At 34.0% G+C, this 20,576-nt stretch overlaps 1 protein-coding gene across 1 annotated transcript in view; it reads right to left on the bottom strand.

The window, feature by feature from the left end:
* Positions 1-4,653: 4,653 nt before the first annotated feature.
* The window catches only part of UBA6 (ubiquitin like modifier activating enzyme 6), an 80,354-nt gene continuing 64,431 nt past the window's right edge, over positions 4,654-20,576 (bottom strand). Inside the window, exons 24-33 of the mRNA XM_029235092.1 lie at positions 20,092-20,143; positions 19,934-19,997; positions 18,544-18,613; positions 17,029-17,100; positions 14,386-14,503; positions 13,020-13,213; positions 12,143-12,270; positions 9,708-9,795; positions 9,432-9,526; positions 4,654-7,645 (exon numbers count right to left, since the gene is read on the bottom strand). Of these exons, the coding sequence (XP_029090925.1) occupies positions 7,510-7,645; positions 9,432-9,526; positions 9,708-9,795; positions 12,143-12,270; positions 13,020-13,213; positions 14,386-14,503; positions 17,029-17,100; positions 18,544-18,613; positions 19,934-19,997; positions 20,092-20,143 (1,017 nt within the window). The 3' untranslated portion in view covers positions 4,654-7,509. The remainder of the gene's footprint in view (positions 7,646-9,431; positions 9,527-9,707; positions 9,796-12,142; positions 12,271-13,019; positions 13,214-14,385; positions 14,504-17,028; positions 17,101-18,543; positions 18,614-19,933; positions 19,998-20,091; positions 20,144-20,576) is intronic.

Genomic DNA, 20,576 nt, shown 5'->3' with positions numbered 1-20,576 from the left:
GCAATATTCACCTTGACAGTTGACTCAAGAGCCAGAGAGGAAGTCGTAAGAGAGTAGAAAAATATTTCCAACATGTTGAAAGATAATAAAGGCCAAATTAGAATTTTACATTCAGCAAACATACCTCTGCAGAATGAGAGCAAAATAAAGATATTTTCAGACAAAGAAATCATGAGCAAGTATGCTACCAGTAGACTGTCACAAAATGAAATTCTAGAGGAAATATTTCAGGTAGAAAGAAATTGATCCCAGATGGTAAGCCTGAGGCACAAAGGAGAATAAAGAGTAAAGAAAGTGATATATATGTGTGTGTGTAAATATAAACATTGACTATATAAGAAAATAATAAAGTCTATAGAATTAAAAGACGCTGAAGTACTTGACAATGGAATTAAAATGCAAAAGTAAAATATATGACCATAGTATGCAAGCTGCTAGTTAGATAGTTGTTCTAGTTATTACATCTGGGTAACAAATAATCCCCAAACTAAGTTGCATGAACAATCCATGATCACAGATTCTGTGGGGCTGGAATTTGGCAGGGCACAGCAGGGATGGCTTGTCTCTGCTCCATGAAGTCTGGGGCCTGGAATCACTTGAAAACTTGCTTACTCATATGTCTGACACCTGATGCTGACTGTAGGTTAGGGGTCTCAGTTTCTCTCCTGGGGGCTAGTTTAGGCCTCCTCACAACATGGTATCTGGATTACAAGGGTGAGCTTTCCAGGAGGGAAAGAGCAAGCAAAAGAGATTGAGAGCCAGCCATGCAGATGCCATATAATCTTTTAAGATCTAACCTTGAAGTTGTACAATTACATATGCTGCATTCTGTTGTATTAGTTGAGGTAGTCATAAATTCTTGTTTCAAAGTAAGTGGAAACATTCTGTTGCTTGATGGTGGTTGCAGGGTGGCAAGCTTCTAGAAAAGCATGTGAGACTACAAATATCGCTGTGGCTATCTTTGGAAATTATAATCTTCCAAAATGTAAAGATAATGATTAACTTTAGTCTGACTTAATCTGAATATGCATGTTGTAATACAGGGTAATCATCAAAAGATAAAAGCCACTAGAGTAGTAAAGAAAAAAATGTGTATAGTTCAGGAAAAGAAAAACCATATTATTTATATTAAGAAAGAATTTAACATAAGGAATTGGTTAAACAGGTTTTGTGAGAAGTCAAAATGTCGGCAAGGGACACAACTATTAAAGGGAAGAAAGTAGGATTATTAGAACCTGGAAACCTAGAACAGATACCCTGCAGAGAGCCAGAAAAAAGGTAGAGCCTGGGAACCAACCACAATTACTGGGAGAAAAGCCATTGCTGAGGTGATGCTGGTGATCAGGAAGCAAATGGCAATAGTCAAAGTCTCTTCTCCCGTTCTCCAGCTTTCCAGTCTCCTTCTAGTGCCCCCTATTTGTGGAACCTAAATGAAGCTAGATGGTGAAGGAGAAATATAGTTTGCAAAGTTCCAGAATACAGAAGGGTGTCTAGAATTGAAAGACAGTTAATAATTGGCATAAATGGAATTAAAAAACAAAAGTAAATACAAATTTAAAAAGGCAAGAAAATAGAGAAAAAGAACCGTAGAACAAGCTAGACAAAAAACAAAGCCCCATAAAATAAAATGGCAGACATAAATCTATTAGTCATTATGTTAAATGTAAATAGCTTTAGTGTTCCAATTAAAAGACAAAGAATATCAAATTGGATTTAAAAAAAAACCCAAATCCAAACTCTATGTCGGTAATGAAGGAACACTCTCCTAAAAAACCCAAGAGTTGAAGAGGAACAACCCCTAATGAAAAATGGAAAATAAAGGCTGAAAATGAATGAGGTAGGCATCTACCGCAAGAAATCAGAAACAAGAACAATAAAAAACTCCAAACAAAATAGAATAAGTAATACTGATAAAAGCAGAAATTAATGAAACAGAAAACAAACAGAGAGGATTAACAAAACCAAAATTTGGATCTTAGAAAAAACAAATCACTGTCCCTATTTAAAGATTATGTAGACTATCCAAAAGAATTTGCAAATAACTTACAAGCATCATTAGAGTTTAGTAAGTTTCCAGATACAGAAGCAATACAAAGATATCAATTACACTTTACACATAATCAACAGGAAATAAAGTGGGCTGAGTAATTTGGATTTAACATTCTCACTTGAGGATATTTAGAAATATTTCAAATATATTTGAAAAAGTATTGGATGATATTAGAAAGCTAAGTTAGTGAATAATTATCAAGTTAATATCTGAGACAAAATAGAAATTCATAAAGGAAATGAATTCTTCATTTGTGACCACTTGTACCCTGGGAGATTTTGCAGATTTTTAAGAGGCTACTGAGAAGCTGAGCAGAGCTAAGGGACTTGAGATTCAAAGGTAGAATGTAGTGCCAGCCAAGAGGTGGGGGCACTAGCTCTGGTAACACAAATCCACACTTAGTAAGCCTGAAGAGTTTTTGAAGTAAGGACTAACAGGAAGTAAGGGCACTAGTACAGTTAGCTCAGCTCTGAGTCACATGGATGACTCAAAAAATCTCAGTTTCTGAAATTGGGTCAAAATGTTCCTGAATTACTAGTGCCCAAGTGCCTAGTAGAGCAGATACAAAAACTCTGTGGAGGATGAAAATGTCTTATTGGGCATCAAATTGCAGTTGATCTTTGAACAACATGGGAATTAGGGCACCAACCCTCTGCACAGTTGAAAATCTACTTATGACTTTACGGTCAGTCCTCCGTAACCAAAGTTCCATTTCCACAAATCATATAATACTGTAGTATTTAGTGAAAAAAATCCACACATAAGTGGACCCAGGCAGTTCAAATTTGTGTTGTTCAAGGGTCAACTATATTTCTACAAGCAAGCTTTCAAATACAGTATTGGCATACAATTAAAGATAACCACACATACAAGGATACAAGATAAATAAGAATTAGCAGAAACAAAAATATAAAGAGAGACCCCAGGAGAGCTTCAGATTTGGGAATTATTAAACACAGACTATAAAATAATCATGCTTTTCATGTCCAGGTAGATAAAAGATATAAAATTTCAGCAGGACAATTAGAAGCTGCAAAGTGATAGATTTGCATGTTTGAAATTAGAAATTTGAGAACTGAAAATACAAAGGGCTAAAAATAACCAAGACACTTTTACAGAACAATAAGTTGGGAGGACTTGTTCTGCCAAATATCAAAAACAATATATCAGCTATCGTGATGAAGAAGTATACCATCACATGGATAGAAAAGAAGGAACAAGAAATCCAGCAAGAGACGTATACATATACGGATATAACATATTACTTTGGTGGCACTGCAGAAAAGAACGGACTTCAGTAAATGGTGGTGAGACACTTCCTAGCATACACAAAATTAATTCCTCTTGAATTAAAAACTTAAAATGGGAAAGTTAAAATTAAAGCTTTAGAAGACAATAGAGAGGAGTATCTTCATGACTTTGTGGCTCTAGAGAACAATTATTTTAAAACTCACAAAAAAATCTAGCTTTAAAACAAAAAATTGACACTTCTCAGTACCTGACCATTAACAAATTCTTTTTATCAAAGAGCATCATAAAGAGAGGGAAAGGCAAGCCAGAGTGGGAAAAAATATTTGCAATTATATAGCCAACTAAGAACAGGATTTATAAGGATCTTTTATGAATCAAGGAGGAAAAAAAATCTGCCAACACAACCAAAAAATGGACAAAAGAATTGAAAAGTCACTTCACAAAAAAGAAAGAGTGGCCAACAAACATATAAAAAGGTGCTTAATTTCAAGAGTAATTAGGGAAATGCAGAGTAAAACTTCAACGAGATATAACTGCACATCCAACAGATTGGCAAAATTAAAAAAAAAAAAATCTGTTAACACCAGAGATGAGCAAAGTGGGAAAACACGACAATTCTATTGCTCAGGAAAAACTCTGTTATTACCTAATAAAATTTAAGACGTGAATATCCTATGACCAAGGAATTCCATTCCTAGGCACATATACCTTAATTACACTAGGCAATACATAAAATAATTTTCATTGTGGAACTGTGATTACCCACCCCCCAAACATCCCAATTGTCCACAGTCAATAGAATGAATAAATAAATAGTTGTATATTAACGCAAAGGTAAAATTATACATCAATGACTATGAATGAAGTATTGTTACAAGCAACCACATGGATGAATCCCATGTTGAATGAAAGAAGCAGCCACAAATGAACGTATTGATTCTATTTACATAAAGTTCAAAAACAACAAAAGTAAACTGTATGTATTGTTTACGTACATACATAGGTGGTAACACTATAAATAAAAACAAAGACACAGTTATCACAAAAGGTAGAAAAGTGCTAACTGCTAGAGGGTATGTGTGGGGAAGCTGGTTGTGATTGGGAAGGGACCGCAAGGGAAGTTTCTGGGCTGCTGTCAATGTTCTATTGATTTGAGAGCTGGTTATACAACTAGTTACTTTAAAATTATTCCTTAAACTGTGTATTTGTGTTTTATATACTCTTTTGAATATATATATATACACACACACATACATATATGTATATATATATGAATATATATTTCTTAAATAGACAAAGCTAAGACAAGGCAAGACAAAAATGAACAAATTACCTACTGATTACTTCCTGTGACCCCCCAAGATTGCAACTTCCTGATTTGTTTTGAATTTGTTAAAAGTAAAATATTTAAGCCCATACCTAATGATTGTATACTAAATGGTTATATATTTACAATCACAATGAATTTTTGATAATATTCATTGCAGTTGAAAGGATTATTAGGTCAAGAGAATATTTTCCCTCAAGATCTCAAGAGAATAATTTTCTTTCTGTCTTCATTTTACTAATTATAAAATAGTGGACTCTAAACACTGCTGACATTTTTATGTCTTGTCACTGGCACCACCAGGGAGTGCCATGACACATAAAAAATAAAAATAAAGATACACATCTACATCCAAGTTCTTTGGGACAATTTAGAGGAACTTATAGATGTGTAACATACTGCTCTGAACTCTAAAAAGGAATGGACTTTGGAAATCCCCAACCAACAGTCTGGGATTTACCAGATCTTCTAGGTTTTACAATTTCTCAATTGTTTTAAAAGAATTTCCAGGAGCTGAAAGCACTTTGAAGTAATGTCTCTCCACATCCAGTGAGTGTTCTATCCCCATGATTGCAAAACTTGAAAACTAGGAAACACCAAAGCAACACTACTCACAAAATGAATAATAAAATTGGAATCTCTGGAGTCAGCTATGGAACAGGATTTACAAAGATATTGTCAAATTTCTTAATTTATTTTTAATAAGTAAAAAATCACTCAGTGGTACCATACAAAATCAAATCATTAATTTTTGCACCTGGTATTTTAATCACCAGCACTGATCTCATGGTACAGAAATAAAACAGATAATGAAAAAAAACCGTCATTAAATTCACGCTGGTTTTCCAGCCTAGTAGAACTATACAGAAGAAACTAATGGCAATAACCATTACAGAAAAAAAAGCAATGACAATATGGTTTCAGATTTAATCACAAAATGAACTTAATCCTTACTGATTTTATTTATATCTGCTAAAGCACTGATCTCTATAAATAAGAATTGATAGCACGGTTCTGTTCTAAATTTACTGCTGAAGAGATGTGGAGATTTAGATCAAATATAAGCAAGCTACTAGATCATAGTTGAGAATTATTGAATGGCTACCTGGAAAATATCAGTTATTGTCATAGAGCACAAAACAAAAAAGTGGGAACAGACTTCTTATAGGAAAGTGCTTTTACTGCTGCTAGCCTCTAAAGTTCCAAGCCATAGAGCTTTGATATTCCTGGATTCAATTTTAAGTAATATTAATTTTAAGCATTATATTTGCAATATACATGATGGGAGAGGGTAGGATACGATGAACCAAAATTAACTGCTTATTTCAAAGGTAGCCATTTCCTTTAAACTCATCCTGTCCACTTATCCTCACCTCCAACACAGACTACCCTTTATTCATACAAATTCACCCTCCACTCCTAAATATATTTTCCCAATTGGATGATACTTTTACAAAAGAATGAAACAATACAGCTGGTTGACCAAGTAACTTAAACTATTTGTAAGTGGAATAAAAGGAAAGTTAAGTAGAGAATATAAAAATATACCAAATTGGAGTAATACTGATGTGAATCTAGTTTTTAATTTATCAAAGTACCTATTAATGGTTTGAACAGAAGAGCAGAAGAAAAGCAGCTAGAGGGAAATGACTTTCTGTGGTTACAAAATGCCAATTGCTTTAGAATGCATGACAGCCCTGGAAATAAAAGAAACACTTGCTGTTTTCACTGAGTTTACAGTGTTGAGTACACTTTATGTTATTTTAATGAAAGCATTTCTATGAACATATGCAATAGCTCATATCAGAAAACAGAAAGTTTCTATCAATAAAGACCTAAAAAAATAAATTTTTATCTTTGTCAACTCCCTTTCTGGGAATGTAGAATTAAATAATACATTTCCCTTTAAAATAAAATATTAATTTATGATTATTTTTTCTGTCCATTAGGCGGCTGGAAGAAAAAAAATCAAGGCTAAACTAGTGATAATTTTTTAATTTCTACTTTTCATCTACTTCTAAGGACACTCCCTTTACAAAACCTTTTAGTCTTATATACTATGACAATCAGGTTTAGAGTTCCAAATAAATAAAATAGCCACACTAGAAGGCATACTAAAGAATCAAATGACTAGCCATATTTATCTGTTCACATTCATGGATTCTCTAAGCGGGTTGTCAGAGTCCATATGCTATTGTTAACATTTAGTCGCAGTTAACACCTGTCATCTGATGTGCTTGCTCATGACTTACAACACTGATGCTATCAGCAAAAGATCCTGATTTTAGGGAGACAGTGATATAACAAACTCTGGTTAAATCAGCAGAGGTAACATGTCAGTAAACTGTAACTTTCAAAGTTTTAAGAGTAGCTACTCTTCATCCACTGCTACCATCCCTGCTCCATTGGTGTTAAATTCAAAGCCTCATCATGAGAGGTGCAGGGAGCCAAACACTGTTTGTATAGAAAAATGGGCCTCAAATACTAAACAAAAAGAAATTGATAAAATGGGATTAAACTTTTTGGATAGTTGCATTTGTTATTTTCAATTTCTTGATCTTTTATTTCTTCTGGTCTTAGATACATTCTTTTTTCCTTCTTTTCATCCAAAGAGGTTAATACACAATTTTTTGGTAAGCATTATAAAACAGCATTCCAGTTCGAAGTTGCTTGTGAGCACATCCACATATGAAGCACTACACATGTGTATACTATGCTTCAAAATGCTTTACAATTCTTCACTGTAGTTTTTTACTGATGTTTCCCTTAAATCAAGGCTTCATCAAAGAGAAATCCATAGCATTATGAGCTGACTCTTTAAGCTCCTGAATAAGTGCATTCTTTCCAAAATCAAGTAGTCCTAAATTTAAGACAACTTCTGTTAATCAGTGTCATGACTAAAGTAGTATCTTACTGGAGGTCCAGGTAAATCTTCATCTCCATCAGTATCTGGAGCAAATGACACAGTAAGATCCACATATTTCTTTTCAGTAGAAGGTTTCACAAGTTTATGCATTCTAAGGAAAAATAAGCAAGGAAAAATAATTTGGTAAATTCTGTAAAATGAAAGAGTGATTTGGTGATAATGTTGTCCAAAGAATCTGGGCTTGTTTAAATTTATTTTTAAATCTAATAATTCACCTGCTTTCATATAATTATTTTCTATACTAAAAGCTCTAAAATCAAGACATTCTTTTACCTAACAGTTAATCAATTTTTACCTTTGCTGGTAATGATAAGGAATACAGACCACTTATTTAAAAACAAAAACAAAAAACTCCACAGAAAAAAACCTAAAATGTGAGATATGATTTTAAAAAATGAATATATCAAATATAGATCCCTGCCCTTGTGAATGAAGCTTATATTGGTGGGAGGGGAGAGACAATAAATAATACAGTAACTGTTAGACAGTGATAAATGCTATGAGAAAGAGGAAAAGTAGAGCAGCGTAAAAGAGATTAGGCATGCTAGGCTGGGGTACCAGACAGGATGCAGTATTAAATAGAGTTCAGAGAGGCCTCTTCAGGAAGTGCAAAGACCAGAGGTGAGAGTTAGTCAGATGGCCATCTCAGAAAGAGTTGCAAGCAGAGGGAAAAACTAGAGCAAAGGTCGCATGTTGGAGACTGGAATTTTCAAGGAAAAGTAAGGAGGCCAGTATAACTGGAATATTGTGAGCAAGGAGAGAGAAGTAAGGAACTTGGAAGGGTAAGTGGGAACTAGATAATTTAGGGCCTTGCAGACCACTGTAAAGACTGGCTGTTTTCCTCCCTCTCTTCCTTTAGGTCTCTGCTCAAATGTCAGCCTTTCACATCAGAATATGACAGGCAGGGACTTCCATAGTGGTGCAGTGGTTAAGAATCTGACTGCCAATGCGGGGGACATGGGTTCGAGCCCTGGTCCGGGAAGATCCCACATGCCTCAGAGCAACTAAGCCCGTGCGCCACAACTATTGAGCCTGCGCTCTAGAGCCCGCGAGCCACAACTACTGAGCCCATGAGCCATAACTACTGAAGCCCGCATGCCTAGAGCCCGTGCTCCACAAGAGAAGCCATTGTAATGAGAAGCACGCGCAGCGCAATGAATAGTAGCCTCTTCTTGCCACAACTAGAGAAAGCCTGCATGCAGCAACAAAGACCCAATGCAGCCAAAAATAAGTATAAAATAAATAAATAAATCTTTAACAACAACAACAAAAAGAATATGACAGGCAGAGGGAATAGCTAGATTGCCCAATATACTGTAGCAACTTAATACCCCCTTATTCTGCTTTATTTTTCCACAGCACTTATCACCATCTTACATACATATTTAATTGTTATGTAAACTCCTCAAGCAGGGCAGGGACTCTGCTTTGCTCACTGCTGTATCCCTAATGTTTACAAAAGTACCTGGTACATAGCAGGCATTCTTTAAAAAAATCTGTTGAATAAATGAAAATAACAATTCGGCATTTAAAAAAAAATACTTCAGTCTCACAAGCCTAGTCCTTATGTGTTTGCATATAAGAGGTGAATCTACTTTTACTTGGTATATTGACCAAATCAGGTTTCTAAGCCTATTAGCTTATAAGATGACCCTGAATGATAATAAACTCACAAGGGTATTATAATCCTATAAATCTCACTTGATAGGTAGCCTGTGGAGCTTGGCAGAGTCACTGTCTTTATTACTGCCATTAGATAGGAGTAAATCACATATTTTTGTCTGAACTTCAATAACCTCTATATTTAATTTTCTAGTGTGCATCCAACTTATATTTCAACTTTTGAGAATATCTTGCATATAATGTTCAATACTTACGTTAACTTCAATCTTTTTGCATGACCAGGCATTACAGGGACATAAAGCATTTTGACTCCCTGTACCACCATTGTTGGCTCAATTCCATACTTCTCCTGAAAGTGAATACCCAAAAGAAACAATCAAAGCTCCACCCAAATATAAAATGCTGGATGACAATGTTTTACAACCAGTAAAAAGAGAGAAAACTCCTGCTAAATAATATTTATAAAAACCTCTAACGAAATTATGTATAAAACTAACAGACTCAAAGCAGCTAATGAATAATTGTCTCACTTTGACTGCATTTATGAAATCCAAGAGGGTGAACTCTTCTTTTCCATGTATAATCCATCTGTCCCAAATTGTAAATGATATTCCATTTCTGTTGTAGAAAAATATTCAGAACAAAAACATTTAAATTTTCTTCCCTTTAGTAATAATAAAAAATCCCAGAAGTCCACTATTTGTGATTTAGCTAGATATTAATGTGGGAATAAAAAAGGAAAATATAACAAAATATTCCATAATTCCATCTTACTTCCCCATCACACCACACAGGTAACCACTTTTATCAGTACCTTGTTTATCTTTCCAGTGTCTTATTATAAATCAGTATGTCTTAGCAAGAGAGTTCCATTTCTCTCTTTAAACAGTTGCATGAGTTTCACTGTGTGGATGTTCCAGTCTCCTATTACTAGACACTTAGGTTGTTCCAATCTTTGGCTATGATAAACAATGCCAAAATGAATATCCTGTTCATATATCATTTGAGATGAGTGCAAATGTATCTGCAAGTTTGAAATATAGTGCTATATTTGCCTTAATATGGGTTATATTATTTTATACTCTCATCAGTAATGTATAACAGTGCTTTCTCATACTCTTGCCAAGATAATAGTTTTCAAATTTTTGGTTGTTACCAATTTAAAAATTGAAAAATGGAAGTCCAGGGGAATTGATTTGCTTTGTCATACAACTTTTGGAACTAGATTCTTAACCTCATTATCCATTAGTCAGACACTAGAATGGCTTCTAATTCATCTGAATTAGGCAGACAGATGAAACCATAGAAAGTACAATGCTAAACAGTGTGGACGATTATGTATTGTGAGAGTTCTATGGCTAGTTTAGTCAGCAATGCTTCATGCTACATGCAAAAGAATAAAATTGGACTCCTATCTTACACCACACACAAAAATTACCTCAGAATAGATTGAAGACTTGAATGTAAGACCTGAAACCTAAAACTCCTAGAAGAAAACTTAGGTGGTAAGCTCCTTGACACTGGTTTTGGTGATAAGTTTTTAGATTTGACACCAAAAGCAAAGGCAACAAAAGCAAAAATAAACAAGTGGAACTACATCAAACTAAAAATCTTCTACACAGCAAAGAAAACCACTAACAAACTGAAAAGGCAACCTACCGACTGGGAGAAAATATTTGCAAATCATATATCTGTAAGGGGTTAATATCCAAAATATATAACGAACACATACAACTCTACAGCAAAAACCCCAAACAATCCAATAATAAAATAGGCAGAGGACCTGAAAAGACATTTTTCCAAAGCAGACATACAGATGGCCAACAGGTACATGAAAAGATGCTTAATTATCACTAATTATTAGGGAAATACAAATCGAAACCACAATGAGATATCACTGTACACTTATTAGGATGGCTATCATCAAAAAACAGAAGATAACAAGTGTTGGCAAGGATGTGAAGGAATTGGAACTCTTGTACATTCTTGGTGGGAATGTAAAAATGATACAGTCACTATGGAAAGCAGTATGTAGGTTCTTTAAAAAATTAAAAACAGAACTACCATATGATCTAGCAATTCCACTCCTGGGTATTTATCTAAAGAAAATGCAAACACTAACTTGAAAAGATATCTGTACTCCCATGTTCACTGCAGCATTACCTGTAATACCTAAGACATGGAATCAATGTAAATGTCCATTGATGAATGGATAAAGAAAGTGTGGTACTATATATAATGAAGTATTATTCAGCCATAAAAGGAACGAAATCCTGCCATTTGTGACAACATGGATAGACCTTGAAGACGTTACGCTAAGTGAAATAAGTCAGACAGAGAAAGACAGATATCTTATCATCTCATGTATATGTGGAATCTAAAACAAACAAATCCCACAAAAAACTCAACCAACCAACCAGACAAAACCCAAAAAAATCCCAAGCTCATAGATATAGAGAACACTGATAGTGCCAGAAACAGGTGGTGAGGGTGGGCAAATGGATAAAGGGAGTCAAAAGGTACAAACTTCTGGTTGTAAGATGAGTAAATCATGGATATATAATGTGAAGCATGGTGACTATAGTTAATAATACTCTACTGCATATTTGAAAGTTGCTGAGTGAGTAAATCTTAAATGTTCTTGTCATCAGAAAAAAAAATTCTATAACTACGTATGATAATGGATGGTGACTGGGCTTATTGTAATCATTTCACAGCATATACCAGTGTTGAATCATTGTGTTGTACACTTGAAACTAATTTAATGCTGTATGTCAATTATACAATAAAAAAAGAAAAAAAAAGAAATGCTACATGAAGATGGAGTTTTGACCTCATCATGAAGTGATGTAAGAGTTTATATATATAGGAGAAAAGGAGAGATAAAGCTATTATTTATCCCTTTTAAAAGGTAAAAAAATTATTTCATTCTCATTATGCAAGAGAAACACACCTTCATGCATACCTGATTTCAGTTTTTCTTACTTCAGATGCCTCTGTAAACACTATAATTGGAATGGCTAAGTTAAAGAAACAATTTTTGTAAGCTTCAAATGGATAGTCACCAGCTACTTTGATCATCTCCAGTGCAACCTAGATAAAAGAAGGTGATCTGATTATATAAATAGCCTAAAACTATTCATGACTTTAATTGCATGTATATAATTTTCCTGAATTCTTCTCAAGCATTTCTGTGTAGAGAATAAAAGCAGCTATTGGACTGGAGTAATATAAATTTCTTATAAGCCTCTAACTAATTTGACCATGTAATCTTCCTACTTTGAAAGCAGATATCAGAAGTCAAGCAATACAGCAGTCTAAAATCATTTAATAATAGGAACAATAATTATATAGCTTCTAAGAATAACACTACAGTAAGGTATAATAACTAGGGCCATCCTAAAGATTTTAAATCATTAAGGAAAGACTAAATTTAAAGAAGTCCAAATCACTAACAGAAATTACATTTATTTTAAGACAAAGAACTAAAATCCAATATAATCAAAGAGCAAAGATTAGGGTAGTTCATTTTATTCAAGAAAAATAGAGCATTTGGATTGTATAGAGGATACAAAGATGATGAAGAGGATTATTGCCTGTAAGAAAAGTTATACTCTATCTTGACAGAGCTTATTTTTTTACATTAAAATGTCTGTATTATCTGTAAAAGTTCAAAATACAGATTACTGTATTTTCAGAAATATCTTACAATTTTAAATTATAAGATCAATATGTATCCCTCCTTCTCTAAGATCTCTGAGTGAATGGTTTGGGGTGGTGTAACAGGGAAGACAGAAAAGAAGCAATGAATAACAAGCATTTTCAAAGAATCATAATCTCACCAAGCCAGTAACTGCAGCAGTGGATGTTGCTATAGCAGGTATAATTCTACCTGCTATGCGTTTTGTTTTCAAACGGTCAGCTGGTTCAATGCTATACATTTTGGCACGAAGATTTGATGCAGCTGTGATGAAATCTATGTGTCCATTACGATCATCATCTTTTTCAAATGAAAGCACTGCCATCTGAAGGTCACCTGATGACAACAACCAGAAAAACAAAGTTTCCTAGTAAGTGATAAAGGCTTTACTAGGTAAAAAGCAAGGCAGTGTGGGTTCACTACTGTTAAAGATTCCTTTAAGTTTGCAAATGACTGAAAAATACAACGACAACAACAACATCCAGGGAACTGAAGTTACTGAAGGATATGAAAATGATGGCTTTAAAACTACTAAATTAGAAGTTTTAATATTTAAAAAAAAAAACCTTTCTAAAAAAACATAAAAATAAGAAAGCCATGTACATCTGCTATTAAGTGGCTTACAATAAAAAAGTCAACACTGGGTACTGTTCAAAAATTGATTTCATAAATACTACTCTGAAACATTTTACCTCTGATAACTAAGAATAGGGTATATATTGGTCAAATAAAAATAAGTGTCTTTATGAAAGATTTCTAGATTAGTGGTTCCTCAGATCATTCTGTAGACAGGTGTAGTTTAATCTGTGATGAAACGAGAAAGTAAGAAATGGTAATATGTTTTTTCTAGAATTATAATTATTAACTTAGGATATAAACCTTTTACTTGCAAAATAAATAGCTGGCTAATCTCCTGAATTTTACTGGTCTTTGTGTAAAATCCCCAAAGTTTGGAAACTGCTAATTTATGTAGTAGAAAGGTGCTGAGCAGGTCTAAAAACATGAGCTAATACAGATCTGTTTTTAAGGAATTAAAAGTTCAGTTTCTCTATATTTAAGACCATTTAGCAAAGGTGTACATAAGTCAGGTTTGTATTCCCTGTGTGTAATTATGGAGACTAACAAGCCAAGAAGAAATCTGTCTATGATTTTTTTTCCTAAAGTGATTTCACTGGATCTCAGGGTTAGTCTCCAAAGGACTCCATGTTTTCTTCATTATGCTAGCCATAAGTTAAAAAGGAATCACACAATAGAATCTCAAGAACTAAAACAATCAGAACAGCAAAAACAAAGCAGACTTACATTTCAGCCTTCTACGGTAGGGAAATGGTGGAGAAAGTTATGAATTTAGTCACAGTTAAAAATGAACAGTGACTTTCATATGATCATGGAATCAAGTAATATCATTATTGTTGTTATGATTTAATCCCACAACCTTCTGAGTGTACAGTTAAGTGAAAATAAAAATCCCTTTAGTTCAAAACATTTTTATAAAGATTTCCCCTTACTTGTGGTAGCTTCACTAGATGAAATAGCCTTTTCCAGTTGGAAAACAGCATTCCTCTCATCTTCACTGCTAACAGGAACATGGTCTGGTTTCCTTGCAGTTTCATCTGTTTGAACAACCTTTAAATATATGTATGTATATTCATTAATGATATCACATCCTACACCTAAGTTTGACTAACAAATCTGTTTTTATCAAATAAGTCACAAAAAGAAAACATTCTATTGGTTTAATTAGATTATTAATCATTATGGTCCAATGTATTTTACACCTTCTATTGTTAAGTAATATTATGTTATTTACATATTTATTATCTACTGCCTCACACTGACATGTAAACTCTATGAGAACAGGGATCTTTATCTTGTTCACTGAGATAACCTCAATATATCTAAAATAAACTTGCTCATAGTGGGTGCTAAAAATACTTACTGAATAGTCTATAAGATCTAAGTTCATACAACTCTCTCTTAAAATTCCACACTAAAATAAAGTTAATGTTAATCAACAGTTTGATTCTGACAAATCAACTTCAAACCAAATTACATACCTCTAACTAGTGCAGAGCTGTTTTCTGTCTCCAAAGAAACTGACGAAATCCACAAAATATATAATATGGGCATCTTTTAAATATTTATTGACTACTGAAAAGAAGTTCTATCCCAAAGAATATGTCTTCCTTCATATAGCTGCATGCTTAGGGCAGCACATATAAGTGATTTATCTTTATCAAGGGCAGTGAAGTTAATATTCTCAAACCAAGAAACTAGCTACACATCATCATTAAAATACTATTTCTTATTAAAAAAATCCAATTCACATTTTTACATATTAAATATGATTATAAATATTTGAGAAATATTAAGGAGTCAGAGAAGCAGTAATTTTTATTTGCCAGAATGTGTAGTTGATATTTTTTGGCTATGGCATCTTTTAACTAGGAGTGCCAGATGCTGAAGCTTCAGTGGGAGCTGCTTCAAGGAGTGGTGAAAAAGCTCATAAGTCATGTTAAAGTTGCTCAGGGTAATTTATGCCGCCAAAACTTCGACACAGAAAGAAGCAATTCAAGCTAGAAAACATATTGAAGAGCAGTAGAGACCTGTAAAGTTATTGATGCATATTTCCTTGGCTTCTGTCTAGCAGCTTTGCCCATTAGAAACATGGGCTAGGAATCTTCTTTATATAGGAATTTTGTTTTTCCTTTCTGTACTTTTGTTCTTGATAAACTACAAGTCATGAACATTTCATTCAGAAAACCTATTTACTTGCACAAAATGAACTGCCTACAAGTTTTCCTTGTCCCTAAAATAAAAATACAGAGTGGAAGACTGCACACACCACTTCCTACTTGAATTCTGCAGAGAGGCACTCATTACTCCACATTTTCCAGTATAGCTAAAGGTAAAGGGAACAGAAGGTTGTTCTGTGGTTTATTTCTTTTTAGAGTGCATATGAAAAGGCACATAATGAACATGTGAAAAAGAAAAATATTTAGTATTTTCAAACTTTTTTATTTACCCTGCCTAAATTTCATGTTCCATCTTTATTAATACTCCGTCTTTCTCCTTCCAACATATTTGCCGACAAAATCCCAACCCTCGTTACAATCCAATTTACCAGCTATTCTACAGTAGCACCCAAGCTGCTAAATGCCTTTTCTCCAGCCACATGTAGTGGAATACATTAAGTGGAATTAACATTAAGTGGATCTTAAATATTATCTCAAAATTCTACAACATCTTCTAATTCCTCACTTTTCCCACTCCCCTAGGCAATTATTTCACATCTTTTTTTTCTCTGCTCAAACTTCCTCTATCTTCTCTCTGTCACTTGGAGCGATTAAGCTTGCTTCTTTTTTTCAACTAAGAAAATAATCTTTTTTTCTTGCACACTCAAACCAATTCCTTACAAATCCTGTCAGGGCTACTGCAAAATGTGCACAGAATCCAACCTCTTACCACATCTTCCCTGTTACCCACTACCCCTGTTTGATGGTTCATTCAAACCACCATCACATCTTGACTATAATCTCCTAATAGCTATTTCTGCTTCCCCTCTCATGTCCTAATCATTCTTAACACAATTGCCAGGGTCATCCTTTTAAATATGTCAGGCTGTGTCCTCTGCTTAAAATCCTCCACTGGCTTCTTATCCCATAATAAAACATGAAGTACTTATAACCCTCACTACCTCTCCAATCTCGCTATCTACCACTCTTCTCTTGCATATTCTCCTCCAGAAAAATTCTAGCCTTCAAAGTCTTTCAAGGCCTTTCTCTGAACTTGTTCCTGCCGTCTGTACTGCTCTTTCACCAGATAACAGTATGGCTCACTCCCTCACTTCCTTCAGGCTTCTGCTCAAATGTTACCATATCAGAGAAGCTTTCCCCTTTTATCTTGTATAAGATGACACCAGCTCCATTACCCTTTGTTTTCCCTGTTTTATTTTTTCTTATTAGCACTTATGCCCATAATGCAATATTACATAATTATTGGCACTTTTTTTAATAGTCTGCCTCTGGCCCAACTCGCACAAGAACAAGAATTTTGTTTTGTTCCTATGGGCTTCTCCAGGTTTAGAAAGAGACTTGACACAAGTAGAAGTTCAATAACTATTTGCTAAATTAATGAACTTGTACACATACCTTGTTGGAAGGTCTGAATTCCTGAATCTTTACTTCGGAAAGAATATTCAACAGGGTATCTGCTGATAAGTCCTGGTTTTTAAAACAGTAATTTTATCAACATATTCTTAAAATTCTGAATTCTAAACCTAAAAAACAACCTAAAAAAGGTCCTTTATCATACTAAATATTTGAATAATTTATGATATAACTGTTTAGACCACATCTGTTTGTGACATTTACTTTTATTTCTATAGAAATACCATCCACAAAGGCTGGGAAGTGGGGGTGGTGTGTGTAAAAAAGTACTTGTTAGTCAACAAACCTTAAATCTTAGTTCTTTCCACAAATTTTTTTTTTTTTTTGGCCGTGCCATGCAGCAGGTGGGATCTTCCCCGACCAGGGATCAAACCCGTGCCCCCTGCACTGAGAGCATGGAGTCTTAACCACTGGACTGCCAGGGAAGTCCATCCACAAATTTTTAAAAAGGTAGTTTTAGGACTGGTTTTATCAGACAGAGTGCCTTGAGATCATGAACTATCTCTTCATTGTTTTACAAAGTTCCCTGCAGAAAGTTATACTCAATATACATTGACTCACAGTAAATGGAATTCATACCTTTGGAAGCAGGAAAATATTTAAATGGTTCAGGATAAACTTAGATGAATTTAAGGCTATATACATGTTTATTATTAAGAATCTACTTAGGAAAAACTGAGACACAGTGCTTTTGAGGTCACCTACAACTCATCACAAAATTATCACTCTTTTCACAAAAAGAATACCCAACTGAAGGCCACTATTTTTACCAGAAATTTATGGTATATTTTACTGCGTGTTAATTCCAAAAGGGATTAATGTACAACAGGCATTTTTATCTAGATCCAAAATAGCCAATTCTAGTTATGGATCTGGCTCATATTTCCCATTTAGCCTAGTACCTAAAAGTATATTAATTTATTTAGCTCTATTATGCATTTGAGAAGGAAAATTCACTAATGCAGACCTGCCTTTCAAATAAAACTGTATTAGATCCCTTTACATATGAGTCAATGAAGACGATGGCTAAGAGAAAAGGTATAAATGATAAAAGTAAAGAAATGTCAATGTAGGCTTAGCATTTTCAAATCTCCTGAAAAGCATATGTTAATTTCACAAAAATAAGCCAAACAAATGATAACAGAGTCACTAAGAAATATTTAAAAATTGTTATGAAATAGGTCACTTTGGGTTTTCAGTGTAATTACAATAATTAAAGTTAGTAGGTTATAAATGTTTTAAAAATAAAGTAAGACTGCTTTTACAAATATTTGTTTCGCTACTTAAGTTCAGAAAAAAAAGTGACTTTCTTCCACTTAGTGATGCTGCAATGAGATTTTAGCTTCTGCTTTATTAGAATGGGCAACACTAGAACAAAATGAAGTTTATATCGAAGAATGATTCTTATAACATAAAACACATTTTGATGATGCAATTAGCTAAGTCATCTAATTCTAACCTTTTCTATCACTTGTTAGGGCTTGAAGAATATCTTACCTCTTCTGTAAATGGAATGCAATAGACTGTAGCATATAATTTTGCAGCATTCAGAAGGAAACTGAAGTGCCTTTTGAAATTAAAAAATAAAGTGTGAATGCACAGTTTCAAAGATGTTTACCAGAAACTATAGCCTTTAAAATGTTGAAGATAAGTAATTACAGAATTTTTGTTACAGGATTATTTTTTTTAAAGTTAGGCAATGAAATTCCGGTCTAGACCAAGGCATTGTAGAAGTTATAAAAGAGAAAACATCACATGTTTATCCTCATAAGCACTAATATTCAGGTAGTGATCAAGACTACTTTGGGGAGAGAAGTGGCCAGAAGTAGAAAAATTATTGGAAGAAAATTCATTTTAATTCATAAGAAAATATTACAAACTTGGTTTTAAAGAGTGTACAATGAGTTCAAACTAAGCAAATGAGTTTGTTTAAAACCAAAAAAGGTAAGTTTTATAGAAGAAGCAATCAGGGCTTCCCTGGTGGCGCAGTGGTTAAGAATCCACCTGCCAGTGCAGGGGACATGGGTTCAAGCCCTGGTTCGGGAAGATACCACATGCCGCGAAGAAACTAAGCCCGGGTGCCACAACTACTGAGCCTGCGCTCTAGAGCCACAACTACTGAAGCCCGTGCGCCCAGAGCCCATGTTCTGCAACAAGAAAAGCCCCTGCAATGAGAAGCCCGCGCACCGCAACGAAGAGTAGCCCCCCACTCGCCACAACTAGAGAAAGCCCAAGCGCAGCAACGAAGCCCCAATGCAGCCGAAGATAAATAAATAAATAAATTTATTAAAAAAAAAAAAAGCAGCAATCAGGATAAGGTGACTAGAATAAGCACCAGAGGAAAAAACTAAGCACAGAATTATTTGTTGAAAGGAAGGTTAACAAGCTAAGTGTTTAATTAAAATATATACATATAAGTGTGTTTGTGTATAAAATGCATATCTAAGATAGATAGGATATACAGGCATTTACTCAAAGATGAACTCCTTTGAAAATTAACCTGAGATTATTTAGGGAGTTATTTAGTAGTGATCATTTTCCCCCATGTAACTAAAGTTTCTTATATACTGACTTCATTAAATAGGAAAACATCTGTCTTCATTTTACTTTTTTAATGAATAATGTCAAAGAGATGACACTTTGGTTGTACTTTAGAGAAGACAAAAATAATAAGATTATTTACCATGTAAATAAGTAGATTCACCTATGTATGGGGAGAAGTATTGTGGCTGGCTTTGTTGGCCAAAATGCTATGCTAACTCTTAGATTAACAGGGATGCAATAATTTAACATTAAAGAGCCTGCAGTTTTCACCCTCCAATGTAAACCTATACAGTTAAGAAGTTTACAATGAAGGATGTATATAAAACTGGATATATATACTTACAAAGGTTCATTTAGATCAAATTTTAATGGAGAGGGGGGCCTTTTTGGTGACTGCCAAAACAAACCTAACAAAATACAAAATACAAAATATTATTTTCAGTGTCAGCAGTCAGTAATAAATTGCATTAAACTTTCTTCTCAACACTGATATATACTTACTGCCATCTTTTAATCGTGTGTCCAGAGGGAAACAGTGAAGAAGCTGAAGAGCCTAAAGAAAAAATTGAATTAAAAAAAAATCACTACTTAATATTAACTGAAGTAAAAAAACCTCAAAAAACAACATACATAAAAAGATATATAGTGAAGTCTTCCGGTCACCGTGTACTCAATCTGCTCATTCTCCTGTCACTGCCCCCCACCCCAACTTGGAATAACCTCTATTGCTATTTTTTATCAACACTTATATAGTCTTTTTTCTTTTTTTTGCATCTATGGCAAACATGAATATAGATTATTTTATCCCTTTTCACAAACGGTGGCATATTTTACATATCATTCTGCTCCTTTCAAAGAGCTAATCCTTAAAACAAGCAAATAAAAAACAGTAAAAATACATAGTATTTTATATTTTGAAATGATATGCTGCTTGAGATTTGCTTCAAAACCATCTGGGGGAGGGTATATTAGGTGGGATTATAGAT

This window comes from Monodon monoceros, unplaced genomic scaffold (assembly GCF_005190385.1).
Source record: "Monodon monoceros isolate NGI ecotype Baffin Bay Population unplaced genomic scaffold, NGI_Narwhal_1 Super_Scaffold_20, whole genome shotgun sequence".
In the NCBI taxonomy this organism is placed as follows: Eukaryota; Metazoa; Chordata; class Mammalia; order Artiodactyla; family Monodontidae; genus Monodon; species Monodon monoceros.
Note: the sequence above shows the minus strand (reverse complement) of the source record. Positions and strands in the feature narration are given on the sequence as shown.